At 39.0% G+C, this 20988-nt stretch overlaps 1 protein-coding gene across 5 annotated transcripts in view; it reads right to left on the reverse strand.

Moving 5' to 3' along the window:
* plekha7b (pleckstrin homology domain containing A7b) overlaps positions 1-20864 on the reverse strand; it is a 69948-nt gene extending 49084 nt beyond the window's left edge. For 2 of the 5 annotated variants that reach the window (XM_086070786.1, XM_086070785.1), the window contains exons 1-3: positions 20706-20862; positions 20527-20603; positions 20377-20434 (exon numbers count right to left, since the gene is read on the reverse strand). In XM_086070786.1, the coding sequence (XP_085926912.1) occupies positions 20377-20434; positions 20527-20603; positions 20706-20788 (218 nt within the window). In that variant the 5' untranslated portion in view covers positions 20789-20862. Of the gene's footprint in view, positions 1-3103; positions 3334-20376; positions 20435-20526; positions 20604-20705 lie in introns of those variants that run through there. The other 3 variants (XM_086070791.1, XM_086070787.1, XM_086070788.1) reach the window with 3 other exon arrangements.
* Positions 20865-20988: the final 124 nt, after the last annotated feature.

Here is a 20988-nt window from a genome sequence, read left to right on the forward strand (position 1 = left end):
TGCTCACTACAAAGCACTGTGGTCTTGGTTCCTTTTCGAACCGTTCAATTCGAATCTTTTACTGCTTTTACACATTTTCTCACCTGTTCATGTTCCATTAGAAAAACATGAAATGATCATTTAGTCTGCATCAGATTATGGTTGGGACATCTAACCACACAACCACTTACTTCTAGGCATGATTTTCTGAGAGAGAGTAAGGGGCGTTGTTGCGTTTCGGAAATATCAGAAATGTCCAGATGTTCAGAATTGTCCATTCAAGAATTAGACGATAGCAAATGCTCAGTAAGCTGCAGTAATTGTTTTTCACAGAATATTAAGAGTATGTCCCTGTGACTATTGTTATATTGTCTGTCTGCATGTGTTGCTGCACTGTTTGTATTCAATATGCATTTAAAAAATCTTTTTTATGTTTAGCTTGACAGTTCACTTCAACTGAGACTTGGTTTCCTTTTATGTGTGTTGTTAAGTTCATGCTGCCAACACCTAATTTTTGCTCGTAAATCCAAGCAAATAATAATAAGTCGGGCTACAAGCGCCGAAGAAGAAGAATGTCTGCCGTCTATCATTGAACTGTAGTCGGAATCTGAATCGACGTCTCTTTGACGGATATTAACAAGACACATTTGGCTGAGGTTTACCCACATGGTTTGCCTTACTTTGCTCACAGACGCTGGCAGGCTATCGCGCAATCAATTTAAACAGATTAATTAAATACATTCGGGGGAGTTTGGCTTACTTGGCTGAGAGGGATAACTGAATTCATTGGTTATTTTTAGATCTCTCTATAAAGAGAGTAGAAGATTGTGTAGAGGCTCATTAAGTCAGTAAAGTGGTGGAAGGTCTACAGTCGAACAACTCTAAAAGAAGACTTGCGAGCAGAAGTGAGATTTTAGCTGAACCGTCGCCTTTACACTGGAATTTGCTTGACACGGGGTGATTTGCGTTTATTACAATCAAGGGAATGTAAAAGGTTACAGTTTTAATAAGCAGAGAAGAGACTCCTCATTTTTAAATACCGCAACCTTCTCAGTATCACCATTATGTCTCTTCTTCGAAGGCGTCTCCCAGGAAATGTCCTCCCTATTTCTGGGTGTAATGTCCCATGAGCCAATTTTAGGTGTGTCATTTTTCAAGTCCGGACACTCAAAGCTGCAGTTATTAAAGCCATGACCTGTAGCAACTAAGCATACAAATGAGGCCCAGTGACTGCTGGCCACAAGATCCCAACAGTTTTGACATCAGAGTAGATATTACTCAGTCACGCTGCATAAATGGCATCACACAGAAATGGGCACGATACCTATTAAAAGTTCACGAACAAAAATAACTCCCTGCTGCTCTTCGGCGACATTTTACACTGACCACTGCAAGATGGCTTATAAATGGGGACAAAAACCTCAGCTGACACTGAGATCCATCATAAACGTGCATTGATCCAGAATAGACTGATAAGAGTTTCCACAGTGCAGTAGAGAAAGTGTAACTTGGATGACTTACGAAAACAACTCACTTGGACAAGACGGAGACATTCTAAACAATAGGAAGTAGATTTGAGTTTTGATTATCAAGATTAAAATTTATAGTCATTGAATGTTGATTGAGCTAAAATTCAAAGAAAGGAGCCATAATGGATTTCACTACTTGGCAGAAACCATTGGGGACACATACAATACAAATAAGGCGCCTTAAGATTTGACCTTGCTCCTAAGTCAAAACAGTCATATCTCAAATCATCTTGCCCCAGTGAAGTGAAAAGAAACACCATTAATCTTTCAGCCTCCCAAAAGAAAACAAAAAATGTGTTTTTTAAATAAAGAAAAATGACACTTTAAAAATAGCATTTTGTAAAAACAGAGTAGTGACTTAACAATTCAAAATTAAACTGTTTTCCACACAATTTGTCCTTTAATTCAATGCGCATTGTGCTGCTCATTGTGGTTTGTACACGTTACGCCTCAGCAGTCACTACTGTACTGCTAAACTGCTAAGTAGATGCTAATTGTTAGCTTGTGCCTTTGGCGTTTCCCATTATGTGTTATCACCAATCTAGCAGCCTTGAATTCCCTCTTCTTTCCTTTCTTCAATTTTGAAAAGAGAAGAAAAAAAGATTCTATCATTGGAATTGTTGTGAAATGAGTTGAGTCACTGTCGCCATACGCCGCTTGTAAGTCAAGTTTGCGTTGCAAAACAAAATTGTAAACTTCAAAGAATTCGTAAGTCATGCCACTCTTATCTCAAGGCACCACTACAGGTATATATTCTAGTTTCATGCTGAGTTCCACAAGTAGCAAAACAGAATGTGAACTTGCCATTCAAACAACACGCAGAGGTCAACATAACTATAGCATAATGTACAGAATATCACTCGTGAATTTACTGCATACGGAACAGATGATTTTCATCTGCTGGACTGTCACTAGTATGCACTCATGTGGACATTGACGATCAGATTTCTCATCATGAAGCAGTATACTGCATGTTGTGACAGGTGATTTGAATGTGACAAAATGGAAATCTCATCAAACAAGGTATTAAATATTCTAAAGAGAACTATTTTTACAATAAATTTCATTTTGGGCGGACAAACACTTTCATTAGTAGTTTCTACTTCATCAAGCATGACAATTAATCGCTGGCCGTTAATTTTCCAGATCAATAGATGAAGGACATTTGTGTTGCCATCCCTTGAGTGTACTGCATGCGATACATCACTGTATTGTAAATCTGTTCGTCGGTTGGGCTGTGCTCAGGACGGATGTAAACATTCAATTTTGTTTCCCCCCAGGAGTGCTTAGGACTGCAGCACACGCTACCTACAGAGATGCCGCCGTATATCCGTGAATACAAAAGCGCATCCCTTGATCCTCGAGAAGATAAACCGCCAAACGGTCAGTGACCTGCGTTTACGAGGCACCGCAGTGAGGACCTCTCGCCGTCCCCTCGCCCACTCGATCAGATGATACATCAGCTCGCATGCACGGCACGCTAAATTCCCTCCCCTGCTCTCACATTAACATTAAACGGCGTGCAGTCCAAAGCGCCTTAGCTGGCAAGCGAGTGCCATAAATTACACGTGAGGGTGAGGGCGTGAGATACACACCTGGAAGCCGCGCGATACACCGGCCGCCTCTTGTAACCGACTTGAGCGCACCGTCCTGGTTGGCCCAACATGTTAGCGGCAGGTCTGTGATTTGCTGCACTCTCCTCAACGGTGTGCTGAGCGAGCGCCTGCTCGCTCGGCTTACTGCGCCGCTCCTGCTGCTCCGGCTGCTGACGTCCTCTGCTGAGCACGCTGGCATTGATTCATTCAAAACATCCTCCTTCCCACCGCTCCCGTGTGAGCCCGCTAAGGTGCAGCTGCAATTGCGCGCAATAACTGGATTGTTCCGTCTCCGGGGGCATTACCACTGTGATGGATATTAAGACTAGTCAACCTCAACGAGGTATCTTTTGAGAGGCCCCCGTAGAGTTAAAGTTAAACCGCAGGTATAAAGCTTTTAGGCAAAAGCCATAATCGTCCTCACCACCTCACATTCCCTCCCCGTAGCCATATTCTCTCACAAAGCCACAACGCTTCCCCGAGCAGGACGCCCTCTCTGCTCCATTCTCTCTGCAGTCATCCAGAAACAACGTGCATGTAGGGGTCGTGACAGGAAAGGGATACAGTCACGCTTCTGGCAGATGAAGTCAATTGTGATTAGAGCGCAGTGAAACTAATGTACCTGAGGTGGGCCAATTAAAAATTGAACATAAGTTGTGGTACAAGTACGCCTACAAAGTTGTACATGTCACGTGAAGTTACATGACTGAGACATGAGACGAAGAGAAGGATACAATGCATTCAGAATGACGGTTTGTCAGCCACGCATGTTCTTTACTTTCTGCCCATATCGACTCAACAGAGTTTACTGTTAATTGAGAAAGTAAGATGATATCGGTGTTTAATTGACAAATCTCCTCCCTGGGCAATTATTATTAATTTGAAAAGCCCCAATATTGGTCGCAATTTAAAGCACAGGTGTCAAACTCAAGGGCCAGGAGCCAGATCAGACCTGCCATCATTTGTTTATTTGTTTTTATTTGTTCTTTTTTTTTCCGGACAATATCCAAAAAGAAAAAGGGCTGACAGGATGAAGCCGAAGCTTATGAATTCCCGTTCCCAGCTTCATCATTTTATGTACCCCACCACATTTTACTTCATGTTACTTTCATTTTGGGAGAAAATCTGTATCGGATTTGCAATTTTTCTACAATTTTAATAGACATTACATGCATTTTTTTCACAAAATCCCTGTCTTAACATGAATTGAAAAAATAAGTTTTAATGTATACTGAAGTATTTGGTTGTGACTGTTTAGCATAACTTCTCATTTAAAATTACAATTTTGGTGAGTAATAATTAAAATGCAAGGCCAATTGTGAATTGTATTATGATGAGATATTCCGATTTTCACAGTCTCAATGGCTCTCTGAGGGAAACCAACTATGTGGCCCTTGACAGCAGTTTTAAAACATTACTCGGAGCAGTTAACTTATTCATGTATGATTAAGAATGATAAGAATGTTTAAAATAAATTGTGGTCAGGTTTTATAATGGCAACATCTTGTGTTATTTAAAAAAGAAAAAAAAGTTTCCACATTCAAACAAGTCAAGAGTTCAAGCGATACTTGGACTGTGTTCAACAGTTCCACTGTTTTTTTTTCTTTTCATGCAGTCCAGATATCCAAAGAGTACCATTTTGTAACAGTGCAATATAATAAAGAGTGTATACATAAGATAATAATGTTTCCCAGCCATTGCCTTGAAGGAGTGGCTACAATGGTTATAAAGTGCTTTGCAGAATGTAAATAGTAAATCATAAGAGCAAATAAAACAACGCCTAGCAAAATATGTCAAGGCATGCTGTATAATAACTAACATAAGACTTACTGTATATAACTAAAAATCTCATAATAATGCATCGGATTTTTATATAGCGCTTTTCTATCTAATCAGATACTCAAAGACGCTTCACAGTGGTTGCATTATTCATGCGCTCACACATTCACACTGTGGTGGCGGTAAGCTACTTAAGTAGCCACAGCGGCCCTGGGGCAGGCTGACGGAAGCGTGGCTGCCAGTGTATATTATAGATATATATATATATATATAGATAGATAGATATATATATATATATATATATATATATATATATATATATATATATATATATATATATATATATAGATAGATAGATATATATATATAGATAGATAGATAGATAGATAGATCTAGCCATGTTCAGCATGAAGTCGTTACTTACAATTTCATCAAAGAACTGCCTCTGTCATGTTATCACACAAATTTGTATCAACGCATCTGCATTGCGCAATAAACAATGAGTTCACAATGAAAAGATGAACCACATAAAACAACAGCGAGTCTATTCCACCATGTGGCCACAACAAAACATATATTATATTTCGAAATGTTTAGAACATATTACTTTAAATATTAACTACGAATTAAACAATGTACATTCTGGACTAATTCCTGCAAATGACTTTTGATCTAAAAATCTGTCTAAATTCTCACAAGAACAGAGGCCTCGCAAATATTGCGAGCATAACTGTAACTTGAATTTTCCACTATTGGAACAGTGGACATAATGATGGCTGCATTCCATTTAGGTGAGTCAGCTCCAGCTCTGGCATTGTGTTCAATTTGTACAACAGTTACGCATTGAAGCAACTTCTGTTCAAGCTCAAAAGTGTAATAAAATAACACTTAGCACCGTAATTCCAAGGTAAATTCATTACTGATATGCCACTTCAAAATAATGATGACATACTGTTCACCGTTTTAACTGATTTTTACATAAAACCAAGTGCATAAAGTTAACAGCTGCATGTTTTAGGTGCATGTGATAACAATATAGCTTTAAACAGAAAGTTGCTACTCACCCTTAAGCAATAAAAAGTCAATCCAACTCAAGTTCAAACAAAGTTCCTATCATGTCCTGATGGCAAAGAAAATAGTAGTGTGGGTTGCTCTTGACTTGTTTTAGTGTGAAGCTCAGTGAAGAGCAACGCCAGATGGGAATATCCTCTATAGCTGCTGTTTCAGCTGTCTCTCTCTCTTTGGCCAGTCTTGATCACTGCGAGTCAAACTGCCTGCACTTTCATTGTGTAGCCCTCTTAAGCCTCTCAGGGGCTGAATAAAACGATAGCAGCGTCCACTTCCTCCGTTTAAAGATAAAAGGAAGAGGAAACCCCGCCGGGAGCCGTCGTTCCTATTGGTCACCGAGGATGAGCAGCTTTCACCTCTACGTAAAATGCTGACCTTGGTCTCTGTCTGCAACCAAAACGTTGCGTCTGCGCCTGATCTCCCCTTATCAGATGACACCAGTGGGCCAGGGAGACAAGGATGCAGGACAGACTATAGCCGAGTGGCAAATTCGGTCCGACTTGCCAGAAAAGTCAATAACGCGCAGACAGACGTATAGATAAGAGCAATAAGGCGTGGATGAGGGTGGTTGTGCTCCATCCATCAAATGGACCACCAGGTCGATGTTCATATTTTACACTTGACAACCACTTTCGGGGTTTTAACATAGCATAGGTCCCAAGGACCAAAACAAGCGATAAATAAAAATCTGCAGCCTCAACAGCAAGATCTAGTGGCAAGACGCAGAACAGCAACCCATTCCTCCATTGGTCTCAATTGCTCTCTGACAGATCCCATCTGCCTCTAATCTACATCATCACTTATTCACACCAGTGCTGCAGTGCCTCGGAAATAAGCGGCATCGTATCACATTGGAGCCTAATCGAGAGCTCAAAAGAATACATTGATTATTTGTTGTTTCATGAATAAGAAATGAGGCTGGAACTTGCAGCCCTTAACAAAATTGCATATGGATTCATTTGTGAGAATTGACAAAGTTGAGTTCAACAAAAGCGGCACAAATTGCACAAACCCAAAGACCAGCTCCCATCAGTCATATAAAGCTGTTTATTCATCTTTGTACTCAATATTCCATTCTGTTTCAGAACAATATTGAATCAAGCCATCATGGCAAACAGTTTTCGCCGCACACGCTATTAACGAACAGGAGCTTATTGAAATGTTATTTGGGGGGGAATATTTGGCATTAACACCTGCTGGCGTTGGTCCAAAACTTTGTACCTACAACCCAAAAAACGACATGTTGTTTTTTTCCACCATTAACGTTGCATCATCAGAGAGAACAAGCCATTTTTAATAAATTGGTCAATAATTCGTAAAAATGACACTTACACAGGTGTGGACTGACCAAAAGTATAGCTTTTTGGAAAAAATATTATATTTACCAAATTGTGACTTATGATAATGATTCAAAGTATCACTTACCAATTAGCTAGTAGCTACGCCTTAACGGGCATATTCTAGCTAGTGATAATTATAAGTATAGTAGCGACCCGGTGTATTGTCACAGCGCTTGTTATTCTTTGGTGAATAAAGTTGTCGCTAGCACACAGTTGTTGTCTGCGCATTGTCGGACATCATAATCTGGCGAAGGAATTTCACTTTTTGTGCCACTGCCCTTCCTTGACACCGATATGAATCTTTTAGTGTTAGCAATGATAGCCTGAAGTTGTTAGCTTTCGGCTAACATCTGACTTGTCAGCTAGCTTCCACTGTCCTACTACATCACTGGAGAAGAACAACGCATCTGTGGCATGCTGTCAAATGATCGCAATTATTCCCAAAGTATGTTTGCTCGTTCTCAACCTGATTGAGTAATCTGAACAATGTTTTTTTGTTTTGTTTGTTTTTTGTATGATCCAGATCGGTCAGTTACAAGTTCAGTGATTTCCGTAACAAAATACAGACAATCTTTAAAAGCTGGCAGCTCTGTAAATTTTTATACTGCCAATTTTCATCATCAATTGTTGTTTATTATATTTTCTAAATGACCAATTATTTCGGAAACCGTACTTTTAACAAATCTATGCAGTTTTGCCTATGTGAGATTATCTCAGTGATGCACATATTTCTCCAAGCTCAAACTTGTGAACTCAAAACTCAATAATAATAACCCGTTGAAAAACATACTTGACAAGTCGGTGGCAGTAAATGGTTAAATAAATTTTAAAAAAATGGAAGAATATAAACGTCCAAAGCAGTGAATGAGTTAAGCAAAAATCAATTTCACATGGACGACCAACTTTATGACCAATGAGTCGACTCATTATTTCGACTCCTAGTATGCAATTAATAGAAGTCACATGCTGAAGCCTCCCAGTGAACCGAAACATTTCTATTAATCGAATGCCAAAACCTTCGCGCTCACTTGATACCACCAAATGACACCCATTCTCAGATCTCTCATCTCACAAACGCACCTTTGTGAACACTAACGAATCACTGCCGTTCTCACCTGTGAGGTGGGACAAGAACAGTGCACCTTCTTTCTCTGCAGTGGCTCCAGTCACACTGGGCTCTGACAGAATGCGGCAACTTTCATCTGAATTAAATCAGAGGGTGGGCGCACGCACGCAGTCAAGAGGCAGCTGGAAAAAGCGAGGTGCAGAACTTCCTTCTTGCTTGGCTACAGCTGACGTTAAAAATGGTTCGAGGTGGATGGATAGATAAATGGACCATAAATCAGCGTAAACATGAAAGAGGATGAATTATATCACCATCAGGCAATTTAGTGGTCATGAATCCTGACATCGAGACAGTTGGCATTAGCATGCCTTATGTGATTAATAACTCAGACGTCAAGACCAGGTATGCGCATGTGTGTGCTGTTTAATAAGAGAAACAAGTGTGTGGAAGCAAACAAACAATGTTTTGCCACGGTGTCGGCGCATTGCAAAGACAGATGTTTGAAGCACGCAAACACGTTGCAAATGCCTTGACCTTAAAATGTGTTTCACCTTCAGAACACATGCTGCCACGCTGGGAATTTGGCAAGTAGTGCATCAACTTGCGAGTTTTAAACGAGGAAGCAGCGGCTTAATGGTCCTGTCAGAAATAGTTCAGCTCGTCATCCATTTCGTTCTTGGCGCTATACTTCAATAGCAATTTAACTGCATGGTCAAAGGGCCTCATTTGCAGAAAATGTTAACAAAGCCTCTCTTTATCCCAAACATGACAAAATATGGCCAAGTGCTGCTACATGTTTCTTATTTGCACACACATGGACAAATCATAGTAATCTAAAAATAATCTTAAACAAGATATTTCATTTTATTATGAAAGGTTAATTTAGCTGTATTGTCGTTTGTCAACAGCAGGTGTCTTGCACTGTCGAGTGAGTTTATTGACGCTCCTCCAGGCTACCGCAATGTGATCTATCTGATTGATATCTAGTAATGGTGCCCTTGTCTTTAACATGTATATTTCTCCCCATTACCAAACAGAGGTCATTTACAACCATCATTTGTTGTACACTCAAATCTATAGGTCAGCCTCAACTGTAATAAAGACATTTCAGATTAACTCATTCACTGCCATTGACGGACGGCTATAGACGTCAAAAATTCATTTGAACTATTCATATTAGTTTTTTAAATGTATTTAATTATTTTCCACTTTTGTTAACAAGAGTATGAAAACCTAGAAAACAATTATTGTACATTTAGAACAGATAAAAAATGTGTGATTAATCGTGAATTAACCATTGAAGTCATGCGATTAATTACAATTTAAAAAATGTAATCGCCCCTAATTTTTAGTAATCTTTTGATTTAAAAAAAAGATTATTAAAAAATGTATAGGTTTTCATACCCTTGTTAACAAAAGTGGGGGGGGGGATGTAAACTAATAGAAATAGTTCAAATGTTTTTTTTACGTTTGTAGGCGTCAATGGCAGTGTATGAGTTAATATCACCAAATTCTTTGGCATACTTAAAAAAAAAAAAAAAAAGGGGGGATACTGTGAGTATTTCTTCTGCGGACAGCAATATCTGACAAGCCATTCAAGTTTCTGTTTGATATCCTTTCCAGGGTTTCATCCTGCCTGATCCCAAAGGAATTTGAGTTGAGAGAATCTTCAAAAGGGTAATCATATCCTGGCAGGTTTCACTCTCAGAATGGACTTGGACAACCTGCTTTTAAAAGTTTAGAAGGCAGTCAGTGCGAATTGTGCTGAGTCAGTTGAAAAAAAAAAAAAACAGTATGCAGAGAGAAAAAAAACATTTTCAGTGGCTACTAGAAATCAAATCCAAAAAACTGTTTTGAGATACAAACAAAAGTGTCAAATTCAACAAATATATTGACAATTTGAAAAGTGCCATGTTTTCATCCCCCTTGATTAGAAGCATGAAATGGTTTCAGAAGTACTTCGAAGAAGACAAAGGTCATTTGGTGTAAATTGGTGGAACTACATTTTCTGAGCTGAGTGATTGGAATAGATAGAATGCTGTGTTTGCAGGAGGGGAAAGCTTCATTAAATGGGGATTAAGATAAGCGCCTACAGGCTTGCTACAGAGAGAAAATAAAATATTGATAGAGCAATCACATTTGATGAGGTTTAGGCGGAAGCATTGGTAGCTTTAGCTTTCATTGCGGTTAACAAACACTTCCTTCTGCACTGCCACACACACACCATCGTTGGCCCATTCCACAAAATGAACTGTGTCCTACAAGACAATTTTGTGTCATTTTAGAGACTAACTTCTTCAGAGTTGACCAATGACGTCTACTTGATCATTGTTTTGATTTTTTGCTACAATTGTGGGGCTATGTTCCAGATCACCCCCGCAAGAATTGAAATATGCAATATATATATATATATATATATATATATATATATATATATATATATATATATATATATATATATATATATATATATATATATATATATATACATATATAAATATCCATCCATCCATTTTCCTAAGCGCTTATTCCTCACGAAGGTCGCTGGGGTATTGGAGCCTATCCCAGCTGGCTTCGGGCAGTCGGCCGGGTACACCCTGAACGGGTTGCCAGCCAATCCAGGGCAGGGTTTTTCCTGGCTCAAATTGATGTGACTGCCGATACGATACCAGGTATCGGTATTGGTGCCAATACCAGTCTTACGGTGACCGATACCATTATCGGCCGCCCTCCTGCTGCCATTTTACGATCAGGGACAAGAAATTAGAAATGATATGAATACAAAATTTGCCATTAACTTCATGCAATTTTAAGGAAAAATAATATATTGGGATATATAGGTCTTTCTTTAAAATCATCTGTCATTTATGGGTGGGGAATTATATTCACTAGTGGTATCGGTATTTGGTTTCAGTAGCGGTGACTAATCAAGAGTTGCGTATCGGTCGGGAAAAAAGTGGTATCGAACATCCCTAATCCGGACCATGCGCCATGATGACGTGTATTCTGTAAATTCAACTGACTTGCTTTCATTTTTTACAGGCAACATATAATAAGTCCATGTTGCAATAATAAGAATAATAGTTCCAATAAGAATAAGACTATTATCATATTAAAGCATTCATTCATTATCAGTCACTCAGGCCGGAGGTGGTGATGAGCAAATAAGGTGGAGGTGGCCACCTCTGAATTTTGTACACAGGAAAAACCCTGCAGGGATATAGAAATATGCTAATTAAATACACTATAGGCATCTTTTTTCTAGCATTTCTGAAACTTTTTTTAAGTCTTTAAACCCACTTCAAAATAATACAAAATATTGAGAGAGAGCAGGAGCAATAGATAACAAAAAAAATATGGTTCAAACAGTGAACCAGCCCCGTTTACAGCAAATAATTAACAAACTTATCATCTCACAATAAACACCAATAATCATGTCCAAAGGTGTACATCATTAAATGGACCTACAGCCATCACGTTTGTTATGCTTAAAAATTAGGATTAGAGTGGATAACTAGCTAGGCTGCTTTTGTTCTTCTTCTTTCAAATTTGCACCATTAAAAAAAAAAAAAGAATAAGTGCCATCCCCTACGGGTCAAAAGTGGCATTACGGTGCACCTAAAACAGTATACAGGAGAGTTAGACCAAAATAGAGTTACTAACTGTACAATAGGGGTGTTCGAAAAAATCGTTCGGCAATATATCGCGATATTACAGCGCGCAATTCTCGAATTGATTCGATATGCGGAAGAATCGATTTTTAAACATTAATTTTCTATGGGAATATTCAACAAAATGTCTTACTTAGGGTTAGGATTTACACATTAAGCATGGAAGAATGTTATATTAATGGAACATTAAGCTTTAATATTTTATTTCAGTGCTGTTCAAACATGAAACAGACTGCAACCTGTTTGTTAAACGCAGTGGCTCAGTCATAAGCCTGAATTTTCAGATAAATAAATAAATTTTCATACAAATCTTACAGTGTACATGTACAAGTTTACTGATTTGTATTTTCTAAATTTGAGTTTTAAAAAAATCGCAATAATCTATTTATAGATTCGTATCGGGATTAATCGGTATCGAATCGAATCGCCAGGTACTAGGCAATTCACACCTCTACTATACAAAAAATAAAATAAAATCTGTGAACCTGTAACTTGCTATGGAGTAACATCTGACTAGTTATGGTAACCATTTATCTTTCTTTTAAGCATATTTCATGTTTTGTTCCTGATTTTTTGCACTATTTTCCTCTCCTCTTGCTTGATTTTAGAATTTTAAACATATTGACTCGTGTTATAAATATCATATCATCCGTCTAGCCCTGAAATGGTCGTCATTTATGCTTCCTCCGAGATTTGACAAAAGTCTGGTCTGACTGCTGGAGATAATGGTAAACGGGCTTCATTTATACAGCGACCCACTCCCTTCAAGGTGTGATTTTCCAATGTCACCTCAGTCAGCCATTCACATAATGATGATGACGATGATGTATGCTACCACTGCTTCATTCACACGCTGTCGGCATACTGTAGAATAACTGAGGGTTCAGTACCTTCCTCAAGGATACTTCCCTGAGGCTGCAGAGAAAAACATCCTGGCAATCGGATTCTAGTCATACATCCCATTACCATATTCCATTAGTTTAGGCCATATAGTCTGTTATGTATTCATTTTCAACCTGTGCTATCTCAATATTGCTTTGTCCGAATTATGTTCCATACGTTTACATGTGAAACCAGTTAAATAGAGCAGCAGGTGTTAGAAGAGCACTGTGATTTAAATTTTATGGAAAGCTGCCGCAAATAGCAATGAGAAAAGCTGCCAAACATACTGCAGGTGCGCCCAACTTGTGGTATCATATTCAAAAAGACGTGAGTCTGTAAATGCTGCCAAAGTTGTATCAAAAATGTATTGAGCAAAGGCTCTGTGAATATTTAGGTTTGGGTTGGCTTGGATGTGCTGTGCCTCTCGACCAAAGTCAACTGGGAGAGGATGGATTGATGTACAGGTAAGTCTGGAACATTTTATTTTTTAAAGAACACTGTGCTGGAAGTGCCATTGACGGCTATACAGGTCAAAAATTCCCTTGAACTATTTCTATTAGTTTAAAAAAAAATCCACTTTTGTTAACAAGAGTATGAAAATGTACATTTAGAACAGATATAAAATTTGTGATTAATCGTGAGTTAACTAGTGAAGTCATGCGATTAATTATAACTTAAAATTGTAATCGCCTGACGAGATGATCATTAAAAATTAGGGGCGTCAGGCGATTAAAATTTTTACCCGTAATTAATCGCATGACTTCAATAGTTAACTCACGATTAATCACAAATTTTATATCTGTTCTAAATGTACAATTAAAAAAAATCTAGGTTTTCATACTCTTGTTAACAAAAGTAGGAAAAAAATGTAACTAATAGAAATAGTTAAAATGATTTTTGGACGTCTATAACCGTCAATGGCAGTGAATGAGTTAATGTTCAGTTGAAGAGTGTCTTCGAAAGCAGTAATTAAATCATAAATGAACATTGAGTTTCAAAGCATGTGGATGATATTTGCACCAAATGCTGTTGAATATTCCTTGAAAGTCTTGATCGTTAAGCTGTCCAATGAAATACATATTTTAAGAGCAACATAGTAAAATGCACCATGGCTAAGTCTTCCCTCTTAAACTTTAATTGGCTGCTGTTCAAAACATATACAGCACTTTTAATTGACACAGATGTCTAATTAGCCATGATACACATGCGACAAATGGCGAAACCTGGCAACATTCACATCGACAAATTAATCAAGGTAACTATGATATAATAATATTAATATTGAGAGTATTCCTTATTTTTATTTTTTTTTGCATTGGTTAGCAGATAAGGCAGAACGATCAGTATATGAACTATTTTGTCAGAAATTTGGGGTGTAACAAACAACATCTTAATTTCCATAGCTGAGCCTTTGACTGAGCGGTTGATTCAAGTTCCAGCCGTATCCCGTAGTCACAACCTTTGAATAGTGGCTAAAAGAATGAGAGTGCTGGTCAGTGGTGTGTTAAAGTAGCCATGGGCGTTGTGGGGGCCGGGCTCCCCCTTTTGCAAAATGTCATTTATTACCGTGTGTAAAATGTGCAAATAAATCTAGTGTACGTGCCGAAATGCACACTTCTGGGGGCACATTTTTTGTGCATGTTTTGGAATATAACAAAGCAGTTTAAAAGCTATTAACACACAGAAAAGTGTCTCCCCTCATTTTAACCACATCACAAGGATATGAAAAAATATATATTCATTTTTATTTGGTCTGTTTGGGCCCAATCCAAATAAAAGTTAGCGAGGCTTTTAAGGAGCTTTGTGGCTACTGGGAAAATGTGTTTAATTCCAAAAACACGGGTGGTCAATGTTGAAGTGTCTTCCGTGCTTCAATGATGTCACAGCCAACTTGACTGAAGTCTTTGCCATGGCTACAGCTCACTATGACTACAGCTAAGGAGCCAACGGAGACCGGCCAACGTCTCATCAAAAAGTGGATTCGTTTGGTCATGTTTGCAATGCGCGTGCCGTTTTTTTAAACAAGTAAATATATCATAAACAAAGTATCCTTCAGACTTACTAAAAAAAAGGTATTATAGTGACCCTGCAGTTATGTTATGCGAATTGGCGTTTCAATAAATTCCGACTGCAATGTCACGAAGGTGTCTGAGTGCACATTTGGATGAGTGAGTCAGAGGGTGGCAGCGAGAAAAATAGAGGAGAGAGGAATGCGTGTATGAAGTACAGCTACGGTACTTGATTGTGTGTTGTTCTTCTTCTTTTTTTTGTCTGCCGTGGTTACAGCTAATGAAGAATCATTCATTGTTTCGATTAACGTTTCAATTAGCATGCCTTCACTGTAGAAGATGCTAAATTTGATATTTTACCTGACAAGTTTTAATTTTACAATCAGTCACATGATACAAGAAAATATATAGGCAAAAGTCAGCAAAAAAAGAGGTGCGCAATTTGGTATGTATTAACGTGTGACAATGTAAAGAGGGGGGGAAAAAACACATGTAATAGGATTCTTACATTAGAATCAGGCTTCTTTCTGATATAATCCAATATGTGTCAGATATCTGCCGATGTGACTGCAGCGTAACAGAACAGATCGGATCTGCACCGTCAATTCAATTTGAGCTTGCTATCACTGGAATACGTTAATCTGTGATGTACAGTATGCTTGGCATGACCGTTACAAATAAACACGGCGTAGACCCTCGCCGCACTTGGTGTGAATCCAGCCTGAGAAACAAACTCACACAAACGCATTTGGGCAATACGTTGCCAACTGAATTGATAGGCTTGACATTCAAGCTCGCATTTATTAATCCGTGCTGTCTTTTTGCAGGGGCAGAAGGAAGTAAATACATCTGTATTCCGAGCACAATAAATGTCCTCGCAACAACAAATGCAGTTGCTATCAAGCAATTCCATACTTAGAGCATCTTGTAAAGCGTATAGAGTACAAACATCTTATCAGCCAGCGACAAACAGAAAGACTGCACTTTATATAAAACAGTTTGGGTCATGACAAGATTAAGGGTGATGCAACAAACCAACCTTGAACAAGTCATTTTAAAACCCAGGGCCTTATAAAGCATGTCAGACCAAAATGTACCTGTCTTGAATATCCAATTATTTATAGATGGCAGTGACAGAGCGCTGTGTGCGGCTGACAGTCCAGACTTTTACTTTTTCATGAGTTTATAATCACCAAAGAATCGAGCAATTTACTCACATTATTTCCCAAATATTACCTAGAAGCAGCGGTGTGAAGTATTGCTCTCTTCTTTTCTTTTTTAACCTCCATCAATGACATCACGATGTAATAAGAAAAAGCCAGAGAAAGACAGCTGCATTTGGATTCTTGATTGAGTGAGTAATTGGGATCTTCGTACCGGTAAGTTTATAAGGCGGAAAAACAGGGACAGCAGTGAACCAGAAAGTATTAACTAAACAGGACAGGAAGATCGTTTCCGGCAGTAAAACAAAAACAAGAAAATGGGAAGCCTGTTTCCGACAATAAAAAAAAAAAAGGGGGTTTTACAGGGTGGGGAAACGCTTTCCGACCAAACACGTTCACATGCAAGTAACAATAACAGATTTTGAAATACATAGGGGATCTGTCAATTTGCACGGGAGTCTAAAAGTTGGTTTACTTAGACAGTCCTTGATAAAAAAAAAAATGGTATTCTGGTTGATATTGTGTTAGTGGAATATGAGTTAAGCAGCAAAATCCATCTGTTTTTAATCCATCTCAGGGGGCGGCCATTTTGCCACTTGCTGTCGACTGAAGATGGCGTCAATGTTGCTCAGGTCTCAGGTAACAACCAATCACAGCTTTAGGGCTGTGCAATTAATCGAAATTTAATTACAATTACAATTTTTACACTCCACAAAATCGGCGTAATTGTGAACAAAAATAAAAGATGATTTTGAGTTGTTTAAATGTATATATTTTCACTTTTATTTTAATATTACTAATTTAATAAATCTTGTTTTGGTCCAAAAGGAATCTTTGAATGTCTCACGATTCGATTCGATTCCGATTTTTGGGTGTGCGATTCGATTCAGAACAGGAATAATTTTTGATTCAAATTGATTTGACTGACAATGATTTTTGCTTCAATTTATAGATGTTCAAGATGATCTACTCCAGTCTGACGCGCTAATGCTAATTAGCGCGCTACTCGCAGCACTTTCATCACTCAAAAGAACGGCTCCACGCTGGAAAAAAAAAACTTTTATTGGAATAACTTGATCGTGACTTTTTCCTTCTACTCTCTAATTTGGCTACAACTTAACAGTGTATCAGACCGCGTGGAACCACACTGCCCCTAAGTGGCCAAATCGGGTACAACATGAACAGCGCTCCCAATAAATGCACACACAAACAAAGGGAAGACAGTATAAAATAATTTAAATAAAATCGATTTTGGGGCATTTAAAATTGATTCTGAATCGTACTAAATGAGAATTGTGATTTGTATGATATACATAAAATCGTTTGAATAATCCTGGTTTAAATTATTACCAAATAATCATGATTATTATGTTTTCCACAATCGAGCAGCCCTAGCTCAGCTTCAGAAAACAGGTGAGCCGTGATTTGTCGTTGCCAGAGCCCTGAGCATCATTGATGCCATATTCATATATTATATATATTCATATTCGACAGCAAGTGGCAAAATGGCCGCCCACTGAGATGGATAAAAATGGCTGGATTTTGCTTCATAACTCATATTCCACACATGTAATATGAATCAGAAAAGCATCACTACTTCTACTTAAGTAGAATGTAATTACTTTTAGCACCTCCGCCTAGATGTGATTTTGCTGCAGTTGTGTCGGCCTGCAGCATACCCAGCTGCATAGAATCTACGCTGGTCCCCGGAGCAGTGAGCTCTCTGCTGCCACTGCAGACACAGTGGTGATTTCTCCAGAATGAGCATGATTTCAGCAAGATGCAGTGCATGTCACGGTTTAAGGTTGGAAAAGCCGATCCTTCTTTGTGGTGGATACAGTGATAATTATTCATGGGAGGCAGTTGCCCAGTCAATAATGACGTGGCTTAGGGACCTAAAGGTTATTGTGCGTTCAAGAAATGCTGCAGAGCTAACAATTGTATACAGTATGAAAATTCTAGTGATGGGGGTGTTGTTTTGGTTTGTTTTCTTGAATCATAATTTATTTTTGTGCCAAAAGGAAGTGCATGAGGTTTGCTGTTAGGCTTCTCTGTATAACAAAACAAAAATTTGCACAGGTCTTCAAAGAAATACAAGTTTCACAATGCTGGCTATTTGTGATGTGTTTTTTTTTTTAATTACTATTTATTGTGTTGCTTTTCATTGCAGCAAAAACATGGTCGAATTTGCGCTGCAAGCCAAAATTACAGGCAGACTTCAGACATGCAGCCACTTTCGGACGTTTATTGAATGGGCCAAACAGCCAAACGTGCGACTACAAAATGAGAAATGTACATCCAGTTGTTTAAAGACACAAATGCAAGACTATACAGTTGTTGTTGTGACTTGGCTTGACCCAGCGTACAGTACATATAGTTTACCAAACCAGTTCCATTCATTTACATTCTCTTTTATTATGTTTTTGTGCAATATAGTTTGGTGGTTGTTTGAAGAGCTGTAATGCAATAATGGCATTTCGGTAGGAAATATTGATTTGTTTTACGATGAATTACACATTTCAGTGGATGCCACCGTATTACATGATGTAGACTAAATATAACTTTATAATACAGTAGAGTTGGACAAATTGATCTTACTTCATGATGGACGCATGAATCATTCAAAATGGTGGACAGGGCACATTGATCCTTCTTCCTGATGAGCACAGTCACTGATCTTTTGCTGTGTTCCACTCAAACAAAATGGTGACTTTTTCCTGACGTAGACTAAATAAACTTCAAATTACTGCCATAAAAGTGATTGATGACAAAATGCAAAAGACCAAAGGCTTACAATATTACACAATGTTATAATCATGTATGTGTATGCATTCATTTCAATATTCTTAAATTGTTCCACTTAATTTTTAAAAGATGATTTGCTTTATAGAGATAAATTACTTTTTTTGTAGTGTGATCAGTGAAAATTATTTTAGTATTTTGTTCCATTTGAGCAATGTTTTATGACTTGACTGGCAACTTGCTTGAAACAAGTAATGACTTGACTCATCTTGACTTGTTTGATCCTTTTCTCACAGTAACTTTGGATTCGTTTGAGATTTGAAGGTTGCGACTTGAGACTTGCACGTGTCACGCACTGTATTTCCCTTACTCCCACCTCTGCCGCACAACGAGGCCACGCGGCAAAAAGGGTTCGTATTGTCACGCGGTGTGCAGGTCACAATGAAAGGGTTGATCAATCATTGCCAACAGCCCCTCAGAATCCACACGTAATCCTTTATTGTCACCCGTTGCATCTCTTTAGAGCTACGGTATCAGAGTCTTTATTGACAATCACGGCATGTTTTTGTGGTTCAATATATATATATTTTTAAACAATACACTACAGTATGAAGCCTCAAAACCTGATGCAGGCTCACATTTTTTCCGTCGCCGCGGGCCAGTAGATGTGCGTTGCTCAACTGCTTGATGCATTAGCGATGTTTGCATTAAAAGAAAGTCAGGTGTGCTGTGGGAAATCATCCAATTTCACTAATGTACCTGGTCCGGAAATTATTTATTTACTACGAATGATGTATCTCTGTTCAACTACAGTATCTATGTAAAGTAAGGTGATGGTCAAAACTATTTAATGCCCTTCCAGTAGATGTTAAAACGTACACAATCCACTTTTTGATGTAAAACCAAATACTGTATACAACACTGCATCCTTCACTTCCAAAAGTTGTAAAGGATGCTTCACTGCGCTATTGGTGATTTAGCCTGCTATCAACGCTTCAATTGAAAAATGGCCAAAACAAATCACACTGTAGTTTGTGACTTTGTGAAAATCTGTCCTCCCCACTTCAATAATGCAATCATGTTATACATCTCTGTCACCACAAGGTCACCCCCCCCCCCCTCTCTCTCTCTCTCTCTCTCTCTCTCTCTCTCTCTCTCTCTCTCTCTCTCTCTCTCTCTCTCTCTCTCTCTCTCTCTCACACACACACACACACACACACACACACTCACACAACCTCCACACCTACCTAATGGAGAGAGTAGAGGTCCTGCATGGAGCATGTGAGGAGAATTTTAATTTCCTTCTTCCTGCTCTGCTTAGGCTGCTACTTTTACTCACACCGCAAGCAGCAATTAGTTGTCACCAACCCAGTGGCACTCCTTACTCTATTATTGTTTCTCAACTCAAACTGATTAGACAACATGTTTGCAGCGTCAGCGATTGATGACGATCGTGGCATTCCAGACGTGCCTGAACTGCACACGGTAAACACTTAAAATACAAACGGGATCGCATTTCAACCAGCCAAAAAATGAAACGACGAGCCACTCACTTGATGAAGTAGCTTGCTCCTTCGTCCGTGAATCCCTCTTCCCATCCTCTTGGCAAATCTGGAAGAGGAACAGGACACCGAATCAAAACTACGACGAGACGTCCGCCAAATCACGGCAGGCGTCCGCGAATCGGACAATCGGTGGCGTACCTGAACGTATCATGTGTCCGGAATTAACAGGTTCGCCTGTTCGCGGGTGAAGCCAAGTGGTACCGCGAGTTTTGTCGCTGGAAGAAAGACACCTGTTACTTAGCGCACAATCTAAGAACAAACCTGGCGGTGAGTATTCCAACAAGTACCGACGGGTAACTATATCAAAAGTGTCTCACTTGATGAAAAACACGCGGCCATCCCTACAAACTCCGTAGGACCAGTGGTCAGGTAGGGTGTCCCGTCCAAGCGGTGCCGCCATGATTCCTCCTCTCCGGCTCTACTTCTCCCCCCTTCCTCCCCCTCGCCGTCCCTCTCTCTTTCTCTCTTGCTCGTCCCTTCTCGCTCCGCCGACTTGTCGTCGCTCAAATAATCCCACCGCTAAAGCTGCATACTTTTAAAGGGGCCGAAAGGCGAAGGCGCCATCGACCTCGCGCTGCCGCTGCAGCGATTGTTGTGCAA

This window comes from Leptonotus elevatus, chromosome 3, assembly GCF_054856555.1.
Source record: "Leptonotus elevatus isolate MCC_2025b chromosome 3, RoL_Lele_1.0, whole genome shotgun sequence".
NCBI lineage: Eukaryota > Metazoa > Chordata > Actinopteri > Syngnathiformes > Syngnathidae > Leptonotus > Leptonotus elevatus.